Here is a 20,958-nt window from a genome sequence, read left to right on the forward strand (position 1 = left end):
CAACTCTTTCTGTCTTCAGCTCTCAGCAGGACTGACGCCTGGACATATCGTAAGTACCCTAATTGGCCTAGTCTACTGGTTGGACTGTTCAGGTTTAAGTTTTAAAAGAATTCTCCTTCGGGCAGGCCCTTTTGAGTCTTGGAATAACACACACTTGTCATCGCTTGTCTTTTTTTTATATTTCCAAATTACACACATTTACTAGCTTCTGTTAGCATTAGCACTGTCCGTTAGTTTCAGACTCCATATTCAGTCGGGTTCGCAAGATGTGAGTGAACTGAACGGTATGACTAGACCATGCTTTCTTAAACTGAACAGTATGACTAGACCATGCTTTCTTAAACTGAACGGTATGACTAGACCATGCTTTCTTAAACTGAACAGTATGACTAGACCATGCTTTCTTAAACTGAACAGTATGACTAGACCATGCTTTCTTAAACTGAACAGTATGACTAGACCATGCTTTCTTAAACTGAACAGTATGACTAGACCATGCTTTCTTAAACTGAACGGTATGACTAGACCATGCTTTCTTAAACTGAACGGTATGACTAGACCATGCTTTCTTAAACTGAACGGTATGACTAGACCATGCTTTCTTAAACTGAACAGTATGACTAGACCATGCTTTCTTAAACTGAACAGTATACAGTAAATGTGCAAATGTTTAGTCAGTAACCCGTCCAAACATGCTTTTATGCAATAGGATGTCATTTACATGCATATAGTGCTGTGCAAAGGTCTTATGCAAAAACATAAAACAAATAAAACATCATGTCCAAACACATTTTCCCTAATCTAATATTCAGTCAATTTATTATCATGTTAGATAGAGAGATGTTTTGTTGATCCTTTTAGAAATTCATCTTGCACCATACAGCTCATCAGATAGACACAACAGGACAACAACACACTCAGGACAACCACACACAACAGGACAACCACACACAACAGCACAACCACACACTCAGGACAACCACACACAACGGGACAACCACACACAACAGGACAACCACATACTCGGGAAAACCACATACTCGGGAAAACCACACACTCAGGACAACCACACACAATGGGACAACCACACACAACGGGACAACCACACACACACAACAGGACTTCCTTGCTTATTCAACGGTGTAATGCTTGTAGGGTCGATTGATCTGCGAGATGGGGTGATAAATAATAAAAAATGAACTTCTTGCCATTTTGAAAAGCATCCTCCTTGATTCACAGCACTGTATCAAATGTGCCTCTGTCTCAAAACCTCTGCACAGCAGGCCTGATGGGTACGTGACTCCACAGGATCATTCTGACCCATCAGGACCCGTCGCCTCTCTGAGGGGGCCGATTAGGGAGACGATAGAACTGAGGAGTCTGATTAGGGAGACAATAGAACTGAGGAGTCTGATTAGGGAGACGATAGAAGCCACTCTGAGGAGTCTGATTAGTGAGACGGTAGAACTGAGGAGTCTGATTAGGGAGACGGTAGAACTGAGGAGTCTAATTAGGGAGACGGTAGAACTGAGGAGTCTGATTAGGGAGACGATAAAAGCCACTCTGAGGAGTCTGATTAGGGAGACGGTAGAACTGAGGAGTCTGATTAGGGAGACGGTAGAACTGAGGAGTCTAATTAGGGAGACGGTAGAACTGAGGAGTCTGATTAGGGAGACGGTAGAACTGAGGAGTCTAATTAGGGAGACGGTAGAACTGAGGAGTCTGATTAGGGAGACGATAAAAGCCACTCTGAGGAGTCTGATTAGGGAGACGGTAGAACTGAGGAGTCTGATTAGGGAGACGGTAGAACTGAGGAGTCTGATTAGGGAGACGATAGAACTAAAGAGTCTGATTAGTGAGACGGTAGAAGCCACTCTGCGTCTGATTAGTGAGACGGTAGAACTGAGGAGTCTGATTAGGGAGACGGTAGAAGCCACACGGCTCAGAGTGAGAGGGTCTTGACCACTGAGGGGTGAGTGTGAGCACTGTGAGCACACACACACACAGATACATAAACACACAATTACATAAACACACAAGATACATACAGACAGATACACACACACAGATACACACACACAGATGCGCACACACACAGATACGCACACACAGATACGCACACACACAGATACGCACACACACACACACACACACACACACACACACACACACACACACACACACACACAGACAGATACACACACACACAGACAGATACACGCACACACACACACACAGACAGACAGATACACACACACACAGATACAGTACATAAACACACAGATACACACACACACACACACAGATACATAAACACACAGATACATACAGACAGATACACACACACACACACACAGAGATACATACACACAGATATACACACACACAGATACACACACACACACACACACACACACACACACACAGATGAATACAGATTCACACACACACACACAGATACTCATACACAGAAAGACGCAGACACACACTGGCCTTAATTTAGATGTTGGGCAAGGGCCTTCTAGACATGCATTAATTTATAATTCCTTCATTTATAATGCAAAAGTGTCACTCACACACACACACACACACACACACACACACACACACACAGTAGATATAAGTACACACACACAGTGGCTGGCCAAGTACTTTACACTGATGGCTATCACCAGCTCACAGTCTTAGCACGGCTGGCCGCAAGGCTTATCACATTACTGCCTTGGCTAGCATAGCTTTAGCCAGGCTGCAAGCCACTAACTAACACTGGTCAGCAGTTGCAAGGGATCGATTTAGACTAGTACCGACACTCAGTGTTGTCACATTTCTGACTGCATGTATAGGGTAAAAGCATAAGTCACATTTCTGATTGCATGTAAAAAAGCAAATAGCAAAGAGCAAATAGCAAAAAGCCAATACATAGAACATCGAAAGAAAAGAAAGTTAATTTCTACCTTGCCTGCATTCATAATCCTTTCAATTTGTTCATAAAACATCTCAAGGAGTTATGCATTCTCATGTGTCATACAACTGCTGATGTCTTAAAGGGATGTTCTGATGCGCAAAAACAACCTAGGGTCTATTTCCAAAAGCTAACAGGTTCAAACAGTTGTTTGAGAGCATAATAACGTTAATTGCTGCAGTTTTGAGCAAGACAGTTGTTTTAACACCAAACTGTATTACAATGCAAGTGCAAAGGGCAAAGACAAACATCAAAAACAAACTCTATTTTTCACCACTGACAATGTTCAAATAGCACTAGTTCTACATAACACCAGATTCCAGACACTATGACTGATAAGACTATTTCATAATTACTGCTTAGGAATTCAAGCAGAACAAAGGCGATGACTCACATTCCATTTCAGAATATTCTCTCAATTTCACAGAACATGGAAATGTGGTTACACCATAGTGGCAAAGTGATGACATCCTTGGTGCTAATCACTACTACACAGGGCCACAGAACAGACTGTTAATGATGATTATAAAATGCAGTGTGCTCAATAGGGAGAGATAACAGATAGGCTAGAGTACACATTAAATAAATATGGGATATCTTGACTTGTAACTGTTTGGATAAAGTATGTGACAGAAGGTGAAGTAATTGTGAGTGATGGGGATAGGTCACAATATTTACATTATCGACTTATAAAATATATGAAAATATTGACAATAACTTTTGCCGCCCTCGATATCGCCCGACCATTGTATTTACGTCATTGTCACTGGTCTTCATCATATCTGTTACAGATTTGCGGTCGAAAAGATGTCCTAAGATATAGCAGCGTCTAACTTAAAGGAGAAATTTTCCTATAGATCTTCCTTTCTCGAGGTCACCGAGTACTACGTCTAACTTAACCTAAAGGCCTGTCTTGCAGTTATTTAGGTCATGTCATGACATGTCATATAATATGTCTTGCATATTACTCCTTTTGCTGTTGCTGATACCTCTTTAAGCAGTGTAAGCTGTATTACCCAATCACAGTGTTAAAAAACAAAAACACTGCCGTTTCAGGTGAGAGAGGCTTTGAAGTTGTATTATTGTGCGGTTATAGTAACATTAACCTGTGACAATAATATTGTTTATCGCAATACTTTCTGAGACAAAATACATCGTTGTGACAGGCCTACACAGGGACACATAAACGGCTAGTGGAGTGGAAAGAGAGCTTATTCATACTACACATACAAAGGTGTGGTATCGAACAAGGTTCACACACGCAAACACAACACATAAAAACACACACACACACGCATGCACGCACGCACGCACGCACAAACACACAAACACACATACAATCCCACATAGTGTGTACAAAGGTACTCTTGTGTATTATGTGTGAAGGCACACGTCATAAAACACTGCAATGAACTCAGAAATATGGTCTCTCTCAGTTTGTTCTTTGCCATGGCTATACGGTGCGTACACATGCACACACCGAGAGACACAGAACTTTATGTCTTTCACAAGATGGGTTTTGTGGATGAAGCTCAATAGGTATTCTTCTCTCTCTCTCTCTCTCACTCACACTCACACACTTTCCCTCAACAGGAATTTGGTTTTTGCATCTCCTTACTGGAAGTCAGAAAGCCAACTCAGCAGGACTGATTCACCACTGAATTTCACACACAGACAGACACACACACACACACACACACACAGAGAGAGAGAGAGAGAGAGAGAGAGAGAGAGAGAGAGAGAGAGAGAGAGAGAGAGAGAGAGAGAGAGAGAGAGAGAGAGAGAGAGAGAGAGAGAGAGAGAGAGAGAGAGAGAGAGAGAGAGAGAGAGAGAGAGATAGCCAGATTTGCAGTCTCCCAGACAATCAGAAACATTCTGTGAACAGGACACAAACATCCCCATTACACCACCGCCTCACCCCCTAACAAATTTCTTCCACACACACTGCTCTGCGAGTCACTAACACACAATTTACTTCAGTTCTAAAACACCCATTACATTCTGGAACCCCCCCCCCCTCCTTCTCTCATGCCAACATGCACACCGACACAGACAGACCCACATACCCACCCACTCACTCACCCAGCCAAACAGAGACGCACTCACAGCAAGCCCACAGAACATCCTCGGAATGACATCATCCCATCACGACAGGCCTGACCTCAGTAGTGGCCTCTCCACCACGGCATCATCAGTGTGTGTGTGTGTGTGTGTGTGAGAGAGAGAGAGAGAGTGAATGTGTTTGTGTGTGTCAGTGTGTGTGTGTGTGTGTGTGAGAGAGAGAGAGAGTGAATGTGTTTGTGTGTGTCAGTGTGTGTGTGTGTGTGTGTGTGAGAGAGAGAGAATGTGTTTGTGTGTGTCAGTGTGTGTGTGTGTGTGTGTGAGAGAGAGAGAGAGAGAGAATGTGTTTGTGTGTGTCAGTGTGTGTGTGTGAGAGAGAGAGAGAGAGAATGTGTTTGTGTGTGTCAGTGTGTGTGTGTGAGAGAGAGAGAGAATGTGTTTGTGTGTCAGTGTGTGTGTGTGAGAGAGAGAGAGAATGTGTTTGTGTGTGTCAGTGTGTGTGTGTGAGAGAGAGAGAGAGAGAGAGAGAGAGAGAGTGTGGGTGTGAATGTTAGTGTGTGGTAGTCACTTCATCTGAAAACGTAGATGCCACCTTCTCCTTCTTGTGCATATTATTGATTGATACCTTGCTAAGTTGCTACTATATGAAAAAATTTAACAGTAACATCTGGATTCGGCCCTATCAAAATAAAGAAAAAGTGTGTGTGTGTGTGTGTGTGTGTGAGTGTGTGTGTGTGTGTGTGTGTGTGTGTGTGTGTGTGTGAGAGTGTGTGTGTGTGTGCGTGAGTGTGTGTGTTACAGTGGAGGGCAGTGAGGTGAGACAACGGTGCGGGACTTCCTACACCCTCTGCGTTGTCAGGGTCACCCTTCCCATCTTAAGCACTAAAACAGACCCTTTGTCTCAGGTCGTTGGATTCATTAATCATGATAACAGCGTCTAATTGAGAGAGAGAGAGAGAGAGAGAGAGAGAGAGAGAGAGAGAGAGAGAGAGAGAGAGAGAGAAACCAAATAGCACAAATGGCTACATTGGTGAGTTATACTTTCCAGATGAAAACGCTGAAACGTCAAGACTTTTATTTCCTTTCCAAGAGAACGCCACCACAGAAAGAGCTCAAATAACGTCATTTCTATTTCGACGAATGCCCCAAGTTTTGTTTACAAAGAGTGCCTTAGACAGACTAAGAAAAAGTCTACACGCTACAACATATAGCAGAGAAGGGTTGACCCTTCATGACAGCCGAAACATTTTAATCAAATTGGCCTGCAGCTCTGCTAGCTTTAGGCCCAAATAGTAGGCTATCCAAGAGTATCTTGTTTTTTTTTTCCAAGTGGGACCCTGTGTATAGCCTAGGCTACTTCCGATGCGTCTCACCAAAAACCTCAACAATCATATCCTGTTTTCATACAGTCTCAAAGTGAAGAAAAAAGTGCAGGTCAGGCCACTGTGGCAAATTATGTTTACAGTCTGCCAACAACTGCGGTCTTTACCCCCAGCCACTGGTTGCGCGTATTTTCCGTAATACGCGTGGAAAACAAGATTCAGCACAAGAACGAAACGATAGGTTTGTGAGAACTGCGAGATCTACTGCCCGTGGCTTGCTATTCCACTGGATCTTCGAATCCCATAGTCTCTCAGTGTATGGGGGGGGGGGGGGGGTTAAAAACAGTGCGTTGAAGGCTTTGACTTAGCCTACCTTCCCACGAAATTCTCCAACACAGAGCTTTTGCCTGCGCTTTGTCCACCGACCACAGCAATCTGAGGGAGGTCCAAGTTGCAACTCTGTCCGATTGAGCTGAAGGCATCTTGAAGTTTATTGACAAGGGGAATGAGATCCTCCATTCCCCGGTTCCCCATGGCTATCCCGCGGCGACACGGTGGCACTCACCGAAACGTTCACTGGGTAAGGCGGAGTAGCCTATCCAAGTGCTTAATTGCGCTGGGAGAGCAGAAATGAGGCTATACCGTTCAAAAAACTCTTGTGCTTCGGAGGCTGTTCTGTCACAGTTTGGTCAAAGATGACTTGAATAAATGCAAGACGACGCAAAGAACAGTTAGCTAGACCACACAATTCAGCGGCCAACAAAAAGAGGGTAGAACTCGGCTGAATAATAAAAAACTTATGCTATCCGGTCAGAAGACCCCGAACCTCCGGTGTATGATAGTGATCACACTCGCGATGTTTTTTTGCTGGACGATTCTATTGGTTACATACATTGCCTGTCAACACACCTCGCGTTGTAATTGGAAAGTAGTTTCTACAGTGAAAAGGCGGGTCAAAGGAAGAACGGCCTTGAAGGCGTTTCCTCGCAAAGACCAAAAACCCGTAACGCGGAAATGTGCAAGTTGTTAGTGGACAGTTATTTTTCCACAAGACACAATTGGCATCAAACCCTATAGGTCTGTGGTTCCTGTCTTAATTTCTACTTTTCAGTAAATTTGTGTAGACTCGTTTATTATTATTATTATTATTATTATTATTATTATTATTATTAGGCTATTATTATTTTATTTAGCTTAGGTAATTTATTTGTACAAAGTTTAAGATTTAACCTTATAGACACACGTCAGAGTAGCAAAAGTTCAATGTCTACACTACAGTTAGTTAGGCCTACAATTCACCGCTTCCAAGTAAGGACTTAGTGATGGAAATACGAACACGAGGCAGAAAAATGATTTATTGTGGTGATATGTCGCTTATTACTGTAACAGCTCAGCTCTTTTTTGTCCCGCTCTTTGTGTCAGGTCCAATGAAATTTCCAGGTCAACGCTGCCATCTAGCGTCACTCGCATGAAATGCAAATCAACGTCAACTAATCTAAAATTTCTTGGAAATAAATGCCAGTAAGACAAATGAGCTTGTCGTTCAAAATAAGATAGAGAAGGTACAGCCAATAATGATCAAGGGACAGACAGTAGAAACAGTTAATCTCGGTACATATATTGATGGTAAACTTACTTTTAAGGAAAACACTGATTTCATTTTTAAGAGGTGCTCTCAACGGCTCTACTTGCTAAGAAAGCTCAATAACTTTGGAGTAAATCAAAAAATCCTAGAAACGGTATATGAAAGCTTAGTGGAAAGTGTCTTATCTTTTATCATGATTATGTGGTATAGTAACCTAAACATCCAAAGGAGGAACAAACTACAGAGAATAGTGGGCATGGCCTCAAAAATTATAGGGAAGCCACAAAGGCACTTTAGCAGTATTTACAAGGAGCGCATTACAAACAAAACTGAGAAAATTATTAGTGACCCCTCCCACCCTCTACACAGCGAATTTGAACTCCTACCCTCAGGGAGGCGTTTTAGAGTACCAACAGCAGACAGAAACATCTTGAAGAAATCCTTTGTCCCCAATGCTGTGAAGGTACTAAATAACACTACACACACACACTAGAAACTTTACATAAGAATGGAATGTAGGGCGAGATAGAATTCTGGGTGGCAGGTTCTATGCACAGCAAACATTTTTAGTAGGCTATATTTATCTTCTTATTTATTTTATTTTTTTTACTTCTTGTAGAAGCAACGTTGTAATGTCTTTTTACATGAAATGAATTGTCTGTATTGCCTGTCTTGCCATCTTAGCTATGTACTGTTGTGTCCTGTTGATTGTCCTGTCTCCCTTGTAGAAAAAAATTCACATCTGTGGATAATAAAGTATTATAAGTATAAGTATATATACTCTTTTGATCCCGTGAGGAAAATTTGGTCTCTGCATTTATCCCAATCCGTGAATTAGTGAAACACACTCAGCACACAGTGAACACACAGTGAGGTGAAGCACACACTAATCCCGGCGCAGTGAGCTGCCTGCAACAACAGCGGCGCTCGGGGAGCAGTGAGGGGTTAGGTGCCTTGCTCAAGGGCACTTCAGCCGTGCCTACTGGTCGGGGTTCCAACCGGCAACACTGCGGTTACAGGTCCGAAGCGCTAACCAGTAGGCCACTGCTGCCTCAAGTAGGCCACAGCTGCCTGCACGGCTATTCATATTCGTCTACTCAATCAATCAATCAATCAATCAATCAAGTCTAGTCAAAATTCATACCAGGGTAAATATAACCGGAAAGTGCCATTCATCCCTCACAATTGTCAGACCTTTTGGTCTTAATGTTCTATTATTTTTTGAAGTATTATAGCAGATACTGGAGCTGCTGCCTCCCACACCTATTACAGATGTCCACCCTGATAATGTAACACGTAATGGAAAAGTTAAACATTTGCAAAGTCAAGAAAAAAAGACATTGTGGAAAACGAAAGCTTACATAAGCCTTCCTGGAATAAGTTATATATTTGATGAAATTCAACCAAATTAAAGAATTACGAATTACACATATCTCTACTTATGGACGTTAGGATGTTTGGATCTTTTTATATGTGTGGATTAACTGAGTTAATACTAATGTCTGGAGCGAATAGCCTCATTGGAAGTATACTTACTGAAAGAAATGTTGATGAGTTTAATACTTATTCCCCCTGCTGGATGTATTGCAGCAAATCACATTCATTTAGATAACAATGAGACAGGAAAATACAAAATATAAAACATTAAACAAATTTATCTTTTTTCCTGCTATTCTAATGTACTCTAACCTGACATGACAAATAATCTTTCTAAATCTTCCAATCCACAAGGAAACGATTGCTTTGCTTGAGAATCTCATAAAACCTCTCCCTTCCCCAACTGAGCAGGACGATCAGAGCACAGTTCCGACTGACACAAAGCCGTTCTACCTCCACCAACTCCCTCTCCTCTACAGTCAGTATGCTGCACACCTCCAGTTTTCTGAATATAGAAGTGAGGGTCATTCAGTGGAATTTATTTCAGAGATTGTGGCAAACAAAACCAGACACGAGCCATCTATATTGGCAACATTTATTTATTTGATGCCATGCCCCAATACAGCCCAGTCAAATAGCCTAACTAAAAATGCTGCAAGGTATTCATACAAATCTGTTGCGGCTAATCAAATTCATTTGGATAAAAAAAGATGCATGAAAATACATTTGTCAAAAAATTACAAATAACAAATGTATCAATTGTCCTGCTATTCTAAGCTAAGCGTTTTCAAGATCTGTCACAAGGTAGGGTTCGGTTTTCTTCAGAATCTCATAAAACTTATTTTGAGCCACTAATCCCTTCCGATCGAGATGGACGATCAGAGCATGGTTCCGCTGGTCAGAAGTGGGTTTCACAGCCACCATCTCCCTCTCCTGAGCATTGAGAATGCCACACCGCTCTAGTTCTCTGAGTAGGCCTACAGAGACGTCCATTCGTTCCTCCAGGTCTGCCTTGTACTTGTTGAAGAAGTTCAAATCTACAAATATAGTAATGAAATTGATGAAATTAAGGTTTTTAAATTAATTAAATGAAATTATTAGGTCTAGTTATGCAGATATTGTTATGCTTACAGTAATATGGTACTGTCAAGGATTGTTTATATGCATAGGGACCTGTAATAAGTATAGAATTATGTTCTATACTATGAATAATGTGATCTGTGTGTGAGTGAGTGAGTGAGTGGGAGAACGTGTGAGTGAGTGAATGATTGAATGAATGTGAGTTAATGAATAAGTTGGTGAATTAGTGACTCAGTGTGTGTGTGTGTGTGTGTGTGTGTGTGTGTGTGTGTGTGTGTGAGTGAATTAATAAGTTGGTGAATTAGTGACTCAGTGTGTGTGTGTGTGTGTGTGAGAGAGAGAGAGAGTGAGTGAGTGAATGTGTGAGTGAATGAATAAATTGGTGAATTAGTGACATCAGTGTGTGTGTGTGGGCTTTTCTCAATACAAAGTACGCTAAAGAACGGTCTCCCGTTCTTGAAAGTTCGAACTTGAAAAGTTAAGTTCGTGAGTCCAGACTCTGGAGAACGCGAGGACACAGGACGCTCAATTTGCAGTTTGAGACAGCAGCGTTCTTGCCAACGGCAGCTTCTCTCGGAACAGCTCGGGAGTCTAGTCATTTACCTATTGCTCTATTGGACTACCCAGTATTTCTGACATTTACAATAAAATATATAATTCACCAGCTTGTTTAAGTTTGTTTCTCATTGATTTTTTTAAAATTAAATATTAATAACAATATATTCACTTGCCGATGGCGGGAACAACGTTTGAAGTTCGCAGTTTAAGTGAGTTATGATTAACGTTAGTTGTGAAGCCTGTAGCCTACCGTTTATAGCCTATACATGGATCGGATTGTAGCAGCAATTATGATAGGTAGGCCTATTATGTATCAATGCTGCCATTTCTCTTATGTGAGTGTCACGGCTGAGCTGACGTAACGCATTGTGGAATCTTCAAGCCACCAAGTCACCACCCGATGCATCCTTGATAAAACCAACGATTTGAGAACACTTCCGGGAATTTTATGCGTTCTTGAATAAATGCGAACTTGTGAATTGGAACAGTACTTCGGCGGTGATTGATGACGTTTTATAACGATTTTCAAGTTCATGAGAACACAAGTATAGAAAAGAACGCATATTGAGAAAAGCCCTGTGTGTGTGTGTGTGTATGACAGGGGCGATTCTAGACCTAGAGCTTTGCTGGGGCACAGGCCCCCAACTCCCAATACATAAAAAATAATAATAATAACTGTGCGCGCAATATGAATAAATGCCTAGCCTGATTTGGACCATCACATATCTCCCCTAGGTCACAGACATCCTCCTCCATACTCTGAATAGTTTTACGCCTAGCCCCCATCATGTCCTCATCCGTTTCTTGCCTGTCTCTCCTCCTCCTCCTCCTCCTGCCTGGTATTGGACTGCCCAGCCTGTGCTCTTTCTCCCCTCTCTTCTCCCTCTCTTCGACCTTCTCCTCCTCCTCCTCCTCCAGCACTCTCTCCCTCAATTGTTGTAGCAGCCACTATCCAGCAACATCCAAACACATAGGCATAAGTAGGCCTATACTCACATGCATTAATTTAATAGGCTTTCCTACTAACACAAGGGAAGCTTATTTTTAGTCAAAAGTGAGATATACTTCCCTCCCAGGCAAGGGTCCTATATACATCCTGGCAATACTGCAGTTCTTTGTAGCTTAAATAGCCTACTAAAGCCTTCATACTGACTTTTGGTGATAATTTGCAAATGTAGCCTATAATAATCTACACAGATGGCTATTCGGATTCTGTGTATATTATTATAGGCTACATTTGCAAATGCAGCAAACTTATTTAAGTTTGCCATTAAACCATTGATCAAATCACAGCACTGGCTATTACCAGCATAAATGTTAATGTTACCGTTAATGTGGGCAAAATTATCATACCTCCCTCATCCTCCTCACTGTTCCTCTCCCTCTGTTCAGGAAGAATTTTCTGATGTCCATCTCTGAATAGTCAGAAGGCTGTTTAGTTTTACAGTAGGACAGCTTCACAAACAGTATAGGCTACTTTTACAGGAGTCTCTACAGTATACGTATAAATCCTTATTAATTGTCCGCATGTGTGCATGCAGCCTACGCATGGTGTGCGTGTGTGTGTGAGGGAGAGAGCACAAGCTGGTAAACTGTTGCTAAATTTAGGCTACAATGACGCTAAGCATTGAAAAACAGATGCTAGTTATGTTATGTTACCCTAACACTCTCTAACAGCGATCAACTTGTAATTTTTTCTGTCAAACAAGTTGTGAATTTGTTGTAACATTAAACAGGGGACGACTTACTCTATGCTCAAAGTGATTCCACAATCCACAGTGTATGTGTGTGCAGTACAACGAAACACTCGGAAGAATCATGTGAACGATTTTCATTGGTTGTTGCGTTCAATCTTAGCCAGCTACAGAGGTGCTATTTCCTGATTGGCTATTATGGCCCCTTTCTTTATTCCTTGTTTTTTTTTTTTATTATTGGCTGGTAAGTGACAGACTCGAGCCATGATTAAAGCAGGCACGGAGATGCGCTCATGAATGCCGTTTCCAGCTAGAGCCGCGCTAGAATTTTACTGGGGCACTGGAGACTTTTACTAAGGCACGTGCCCCAGTGAATAAGGTCTAGTGACGCCCCTGGTGTATGAATAAGTTGATGAATTAGTGGCTCAGCATGTGTGTGTGTGAGTGAATGAGTGAGTGAGTGGGTGAACGAGTGAGTGAGTGAGTAAGTGAATGAGTGAGTGAGTGAGTGAGTGGGTGGGTGAGTGAGTGAGTGAGTGAGTGAGTGGGTGAGTGAGTGAGTGCTTACTGTTCTGCTTCTGATCCGGACTGGGCCCTGGAACACTAAAACAGAGAGAGAACACAGCATGTTAAAAAAAACGACACAGGTGCTGCCAAAGGCCACCATGATTAGGTGTCTGGCAGCTATGCCTTTTAATTCATAGCATGAATACATTTTAGTGCTTTGCAGGGTTTTCGTTTCAGTAACACCAAAATGGATCCTGTGATTAGTTATTACCCAACCATGTGAAAATATCTAAATTTAAACAAAGTCCTAGAAAAGTGACATGGCTATTTGCACAGTAACACAGATTTTATAAATGGTTTGGTGAAGTTCACAAGCCTACCTTGTGGTATGTCGATTCTGCATTATTTGCTTAAGTTTTTGTGCAAGTTGTGTGCAATCCATTTTTTCCAAAATGTTTAGAGTTACATCAAGGGAAACTTCTTCCGTATAGGCCAGCTCCATACTCTGCACCAGATGAGTTACAGTAGTACCCTGCTTCCCAAGAGGAATCGGTTTGTTCTCCTTGGTTAAGTAGTATTTGAATTGTTCCAGTACCTCGGGTGCTAGCTCTTGCAGGATCTTGAGAAGGGTATCTGCCATGCTATAAAAGAAAGGTTGAGCACTTCAATATGATGGATTAGGATTGTTTGGGTCAGTCTAGACTACTTGGTTCCCCATTTAGAGTTTAGACGGACAGCTAGAGGAACATGTGGAGATTTCTTAGCTGCATTCCATGAAAGGTGTAATGGATTATTAATCAAGCAGATCTCCTTAAAGCATGCAACAAGTAATGGATTATAATCATGTACTAACACGCAGTAATGGATTATAATCAATGACTAGTCCTTAATGGGTTATAATCACTACTCTTTTAAAGCATGCAGTAAGTAATTGTTGTGCCCAATAAGATAACCACTGGCGTAGGTATGATGGGCACCAGTACACACGGACATACATTCTCTCTCTCTCTCTCTCTCTCTCTCTCTCTCTCTCTCTCTCTCTCTCCCTCCTTACTTGGTGACGACTATAATATAGGCCTATCCAAATTGTGCCCTATCAGCAAGGCCGTAATCATAATATATAATTTGATTATAAATTCAACTGTGCCTGTGTCCCCATAGGCATACATTGTTATACTCATGTTATGCTACAATAGCTCACTGCTGTCTGAAACAAACACTTGATGATGTAATCACAAACTAAACTTAATAACTGTTAACTAGAATAAACTAGATATGCCTAAGTGAGTCAACAGCCCACCGCATACATTTAGGATATGTTTATGTTCCAATTGTTGTTGTTGATGGGACATTTAATGTTGTAATACCATAAAAATACTAACCTGTTAAATAGGCTAACAGTAAAGAACTGGTAGTAATAATCCCTAGAAACAACTCAACATCACTCAACATTCTCAACATCACTCATCATCATCTGAGGTGCCTCATGGTTATGGTTATGGTATTTGGCAGACGCTTTTGTCCAAAGCGACATACAAATAAAAACAATACAATAGTTAAATGTAAAAGTGAACTATTAAAAAAACTGGCAAGACTACATTAAGGAGAATAGGAATAATAAACAATGATATCACTACAATCAATACCCTTACAGAATTTTCATGTTTCTGACTAACAGTTGCCGCAAATTTGCGTGCAGTTGTGGTTAACTTTTGGCAGCAATGTCATATGCAAATTAGGTTTGTCACCAGAAGTTCACGGACGTTTGCAATTATTGGTTAAGTGTGGTGGCAAATCACTGGCGAACACAAAGCTCTCCTTATAGGTTAATTAAACTGAGCACTTATTTTAGCAACTTTTTCAATGAAAAATGTTGCAAAGCATCTGCTGACAGTGAAGTAGCTGATGGCGGAGGATTGAGAAGAGACTTGAAAGTAGAAAAAAGTTCGCTGTCGGTGGCACTCTCAATCTCAAGCTCTGATAGAATGCCTTTTTTGCAAGTGTAATTGTGGATGAAAAAGATGATAGCAAAGACTGTTAGTTACTAAAATCATTTCCATCTGGATTTACACCATTTCCTCTCAGCAGCTGTTCCTTTCGTACTGAGTGTATGCTGTTTGTCAGCCATGGGTGACGAGGTTTAGAATGAGTCTAATGGAAAGAGGACATACTGCATTCAGACAAGGTGCCAGTGTAGAGCAAAGAGTCTCTATAGCATCATTAACCTCAAGTGACAAGAATGAACTCAGAGTAGGTAAAGCAGATGTTAATGTTGCAAAATGGCCTTATAATAGCACTTTTGGAACTGATGCAAACACTAATTCACTACTATTACCACTGTTAGGTAACAAAAAAGTACTGACATTTCAGCAATACTGAGCAAACTTAATGACAATATAGCTTCACTCCAGACATAGTGTAGAAAAGAAGAGGATATTATTACAGAGTGCAACCCTATGGTTGGCTTATGCCTTCCCAGAATGCAAAACATGCTGTATGTTATATGTTATTGGGACAAGGGCTAACAGGAGATGTATTTTAAGAAAACATTAAAGTTTGGATAAACAACAATGAACACAATGCAATTTAACATTATTTTCTCTTATTTGAGAGCAAAGTGCAGTGTTTTAAAATAACAGGTTAATAATGTTGACTTCTAGGTGTAAGTTAAAGGCAAACTTTTATGCCCCTATCGTGCACCCGGCGCAAGGTGGCACAAAGCTTATTCTTAGCTTATACTCAAGTGTTGATTTTTCGCCATGTGCTCCACTTTTATTAAACCTTGCGCCCAGGGGTGTGGAAGTTAGTGACATAAGGTGTGGTCTGGCGCATGATCCAAAAATCGTGATCTTACACCCTCTAAAAATCATTACGCCACTGACCAAGAAAAACCTGGTCTATAGCGAAAGGCGCATATAAAGCACAGTTGAAGATGCACTGTCATGAGATGTAAACAGCAACTCCTCTGCAGGATAAATATCCTTCAGATTTGTATTCAGTCATTCGAACATTAGTTGGGTAAGTGTTGCTTTTTTCAGGCTATGTTTTCGATGCCCCTTGTCAGTCAATAGTGAAAGTAATTAACTTGTGTACAGTAGAACTGTTTTGTCGTTGACGAGACCATGGTGAAGTTAGTTTCACCTTGCCTATGAGTTCAAATAATAGATGAGTGCAGATGCATGAAGGTATACTCTGCTAGTCACAAACAGGTTTTAATAAAGCAAGGTAGTGGAATATGGTACAGTCCATACGGTCAATGCGTGTGCAAGCAGATTCCTTCAAATGTGCCGCTGACTACAAAATACTGATGCTTGTTTGATGTTGCGCTGCTTGCTGTTAAAGGCAATGACAGACGTCATTCTCATTGGTTTAAAGGATTTTACAACCAAAACACACCCATGACTGATTAAGAAATATAAGAACAATCCTTTTGCGCCAAGCGCCCGACGTTTGACCACATACCGCGCCATTAAATTAGTGAATATGGATTGTAATGCCTTTAATGTCTATAAACTTTGTGCCTCTGACCATCTGTTTCTGATTGCCAAGATAGAGCCCTTAGCATGTGGTAAAACAGGTTTTGTTCTTTACAAGGACTCTGGCTTCAATGGAATGTAATTTTTTTGTCATAACTTATTCATCTTACTAAAAGTTGGTCTAAACAGCTTTGTGAATACGTTTTAAGAGAATACTTTTTTTTTTTAAACTTGCAGTGTGATTTAGGAGTACTCTTAGCGGTAATATCAAATGTTGGCCCTGTGCTCTGAATGCATTCTTCTGCCTTTGAAGTGCACAGAGATACAAGCTGTCATGAGTATGAATCTGTCTGTCATACTCTAAACTTCTATTGCTTATTCTACTGAGGGGATGACAGACTGGCTAAACTGGATATGACCACACCTTGGAAAAATAGTTCAGTCACAACTTAGTCACAATTAACAACACACTAACAACACACACACACACACACACACACACACACACACACACACACACACACACACACACACTAACAAAACCCACACACACATCATTACACCCAATCAGTGGCAACAGAGCCTTTCTCTTAATTTACAAGCTGTCATTTTTTCATTACTAAAATTGTGGTAAAACAGATGCTATTTACAGGAACTCTGGGTAAAAGTTATTCTTGCAGATTTGTGAATAGCTTTTAAAGGGAAACTTGGCAGGATTTCCCCCTCTGCTGGAGAAATTGTGCATTATGCTATTTCAAACTGTGGGAAAAGGTAACGATAAAGCACATGGATTTGTTTACAAGCTAGCGAACGGTTAGCATACGTTTGGCAGAACTATGTGGATGTTACAAGGTAAGAAACACGATTTAAAACGAGTTTCTTGTTTCTCACTTCTCCGGGACGGTAGTCTCAATGTTGCAAGGTTGGTTTTCCGCCTGGGGACGCTAGGCGCAGCGGGGAAAGTCACCATTTTCACCGGAACAGGTCATTTAACCATCCAAATGATTTCTAAACGGGTTTATTACGTTGAAATAGTTGCCAAGTTCCCCTTTAAGAAAATAACTTAACTATATGTACCACAAAGCGTAACATGTGTGTGTGTGTACAGTATGAGTGTGTGTGTGTGTGTGTGTGTATGCGTGTGTGTATTTATGTGTGTGTGTGTGTGTGTGTGTGTGTGTGCGTTTGTGTGTGTGTGTTTATGTGTGTGTGTGTGTGTGTGTGTCTGCATGTGTGTGCATGTATCTTTATGTTTGTGTTTGTGTGTGTTCATGAGTGCATGTGTGTGTGCATGCGTAGTGTACAGTCACTAAATGTACACATATATTTATTTCTTGGATGGTCCCCCATGAATGGAATTCTACGAAACTTGGCATGCATTCAGAGGGTTTCATAATGATCCTACACTTCAAAGTCCATGCAGTTTTTAACCTGTCAGCCAAAGATACCTGTGATTACAATGCCTCGTTTTTGCTTTTTAATTTTTAATCAAGTGGCGCTATTACTTATGTATTATTATACTATATGTCATCCTTGTGGGGCTTCGCTGTGCGGCAGTCATAATAATAATAGTGTACTATTAGTCTCATATAGCAGAACTATTTTGCATTGATTTTGAGTCACTGGGTCACATGACTTGGGAGGTATTGAAAAAACTAGAATGTTCTAGGTGTAGGAAATGTATGGAATTTAAAAAATATATATTTTCATATCAAATAGAGTGTGCATAGAAGGCCCATAAAAAGAGGTGTGTCTGGTTAGTCCCATAGGACAACTACAGTATTCTGCATTGGTTTGGAGTCACTAGGTCACATGGCTTATAGATATTGAAAAACATAGAATGTTATAGGAAATATGTGGATTTTCTTTAAAATATTAATATAAAATAGAGTGTGCACAAAATTCTTATACAAAGAGATCTGTCTGATTAGTCCCTATATAGGATAACTATAATTCTGCATTTGTTTGGAGTCACTGGGTCACATGATATCAAAGTTATTGACAAAAAGGACTCACTACAGAACAAGACTATGAAGGTGATTCAGAAGGTAGGCTGCTGCGGTGAAGCCCGCCGCAATGAATATGTTTAATATCCAACATCAAACTAACTTCAGCTCGGTGTCTGGGCCTACTTTTGCTGGTTGTCGCCAGTTGTCCCAACTCTCCGCTCTGCGGAAATGCGGTCAACACTGCCACCTGGCGGCATCAAATTGCAATTGTTAAAGTGAAATCGAAACTTTAGATAGATAGATAGATAGATAGATAGATAGATAGATAGATACTGTATTGATCCCCAGGGGAAATTCAAGGTCTCAGTAGCATACAGACAACACACACACATTCACTAACATCAGAAAAAGTCATTAAAAGTATATAATATAAAAAACACAACTAAGCAATAAGGACAGTAGAAGATAAAGAATATACTAAATAGCTTATACTAATATACAAATTATACTAAATAACACTTAATCTAAATCAATTCTTTACTCAGATGCATTTCGAATCTGGGGCTATAGGTTCTTCTAACCTGACCTGAATTTCGTTCTGCCTAGCGAGAGTCAGGTTAATAGGTTCAGCTTTGTAAGGAATTGGAAAGTGAAAGTAGGCTAGCCTGGGCTGTAGATAGCCTATGTTTCTAAGCCTATGTTTCTAAGCGTATGTTTCCACGACCTTTCGTTTAGCACTTCACGATTAAAACAATTTTGAAAACCGAATAAGCCTAGGCTACGTTAAGTTGGAACATTTACCATGGCTACAATCGCCCCCCATATATTGATATGATTTAGCTTAACTTTAGTCTGCTTTGTGTCTGTTTTGTTCCAGGTTTGTGTAGCCTACAGTTGACACTAGGTCTTGTAACAGCACAGTAGGCATAGTAGATCAAATCCACAGGCTACCTTAAATCTGGTGTTTGGCCTAACGATTGCAAACCAATCTTGCTATCTCTATGCAGAATTAAACAAAAAAAATTGAACCATATTCTATTGTCTCTGAGTCTGACCTGCCGACGACGAAGCCTTCGAAGCCTATACTACTTTTAATCAAGTCAACCAGCCTGTAACACACGACCTATAGATACGCAGCCTAGATCACAGTAGTAGCCTAGGCCTAGTTTTAGCGCAGTAAAACTCAATTTAATTACTCACTTTGTAAACTCCGCAGTGTAGGGTTCCTTTTGAAGACTTCTGTGGTTTCAGTTCAGTTCAGTTCTATAAGCAACTGAAGACTGAAGTCCAGGAACAAAAAGAATTCCGAATAACGTGACGTGATTGCACTGGTTATGTAAATGAGTAATCTTGACTCTATTGACTTCCTAGTTCCAGGTGTCTTTGACAATTTGTTAAGCAGCCAGCAGAGAGAGCATATTCATAAATAAACATAAATACAACATGAGAGCTCACCAAAACAGTGGTGGACATAAAAGACAACAGAAAAACATAAATATTAGGGCTGTCAATCGATTAAAAAAATGAATCTAATTAATTACATACTCTGTGATTAATTAATCTAAATTAATCGCATATATAATGTTTGCTGTGAAAGTATTTTAAATATTTAAATTCAAATGAATCATTGAATAATCAGCATTAGTGACATTAAAGTTCAAAAAGTCTTTTATTATTATTTTCACTGTTCAAATAATTGCCATAATAATCTATGATATGACCTAATATGCTGAGGAAATGAATTCAAAGTGCTTCAAATTCAAATAAATTCAAAATAAAGTGCTTCAGGAAGAAGTTTTTTTTTTCACATACATGGCATTTCAGGCCAAAGATATAACCTAGGGGACACAATGAAATTAAATGATCACTCCCCTCAATGTCAACACTTATTTCTTTGCATTGATGTGCGACTATAGAGTTGTACTCCGGTGATATGCACATTCCTTGCTGCAGACATTGCAGAGGACTTTATTTTCAACACTTTATTTTTTATCAACACCAAAAGGCCGTTTTTTAAAAGTAAATGTTCCAATCAATGATCCAGGCAGCACATTTTCTTCTCTCTCCTTCATTTTACAGTCTAATTTTTACTGACTAGAACGGCACGGGGGCAAAGGTCATACGGAATCGATTAATCTGCACTAATTTTTTTAATCAGTTATTTTTTCTCAAATTAATTAATCAAATTTAATCAGTTATTTTGACAGCCCTAATAAATATACATATATATACATACACACATACAGTAGGCTACCCTCCAGAATTATTGGCACCTCTGCTAAAGTTGAATAAAATCCTGTATAAAAAATAATCTATTGGTGATTTATTATATTTATATATTATATCGGACTTGTCACAACATTTTAAAACACGTAAAGGCCTTGGTT

The 20,958-nt window shown here is 40.3% G+C and overlaps 2 protein-coding genes across 14 annotated transcripts in view; both read right to left on the reverse strand.

Annotated features, from left to right (window-relative positions):
- LOC143125482 (dynamin-2-like) overlaps window positions 1–7,165 on the reverse strand; it is a 37,237-nt gene extending 30,072 nt beyond the window's left edge. For 8 of the 10 annotated variants that reach the window (XR_012987271.1, XM_076287050.1, XM_076286994.1 and 5 more), the window contains exon 1: window positions 6,719–7,165. Coding sequence is in view for 9 of the 10 variants with exons in the window: in XM_076287050.1 (XP_076143165.1) it covers window positions 6,719–6,879 (161 nt within the window). In the remaining variant the exon portion in view is untranslated. The remainder of the gene's footprint in view (window positions 1–6,718) is intronic. The other 2 variants (XM_076287059.1, XM_076287018.1) reach the window with 1 other exon arrangement.
- Window positions 7,166–9,890: 2,725 nt separating this feature from the next.
- Window positions 9,891–19,922, reverse strand: LOC143125709 (apoptosis-associated speck-like protein containing a CARD). Of its 4 annotated transcripts, none has more exons than XM_076287424.1 (5): window positions 19,772–19,922; window positions 18,755–18,818; window positions 13,527–13,787; window positions 13,208–13,242; window positions 9,891–10,344 (listed from the first exon to the last, which is right to left on the reverse strand). In XM_076287424.1, the coding sequence occupies exons 3-5, from the start codon at window positions 13,784–13,786 to the stop codon at window positions 10,085–10,087; spliced, it is 555 nt and encodes a 184-aa protein (XP_076143539.1). In that variant the 5' UTR covers window position 13,787; window positions 18,755–18,818; window positions 19,772–19,922; the 3' UTR covers window positions 9,891–10,084. The 4 variants fall into 4 exon arrangements, with proteins under 4 accessions (XP_076143539.1, XP_076143524.1, XP_076143530.1 ...); XM_076287409.1 differs by having other exon boundaries at window positions 18,732–18,818; XM_076287415.1 differs by having other exon boundaries at window positions 18,639–18,818.
- Between the last annotated feature and the right edge of the window lie 1,036 nt (window positions 19,923–20,958).

The sequence above is a fragment of the Alosa pseudoharengus genome, unplaced genomic scaffold (assembly GCF_046254945.1).
Source record: "Alosa pseudoharengus isolate Yale_2024_CS ecotype anadromous, Long Island Sound unplaced genomic scaffold, YU_APseudo_1.1 YU_APseudo_1.1_scf_1, whole genome shotgun sequence".
NCBI classification, from domain to species: Eukaryota; Metazoa; Chordata; class Actinopteri; order Clupeiformes; family Clupeidae; genus Alosa; species Alosa pseudoharengus.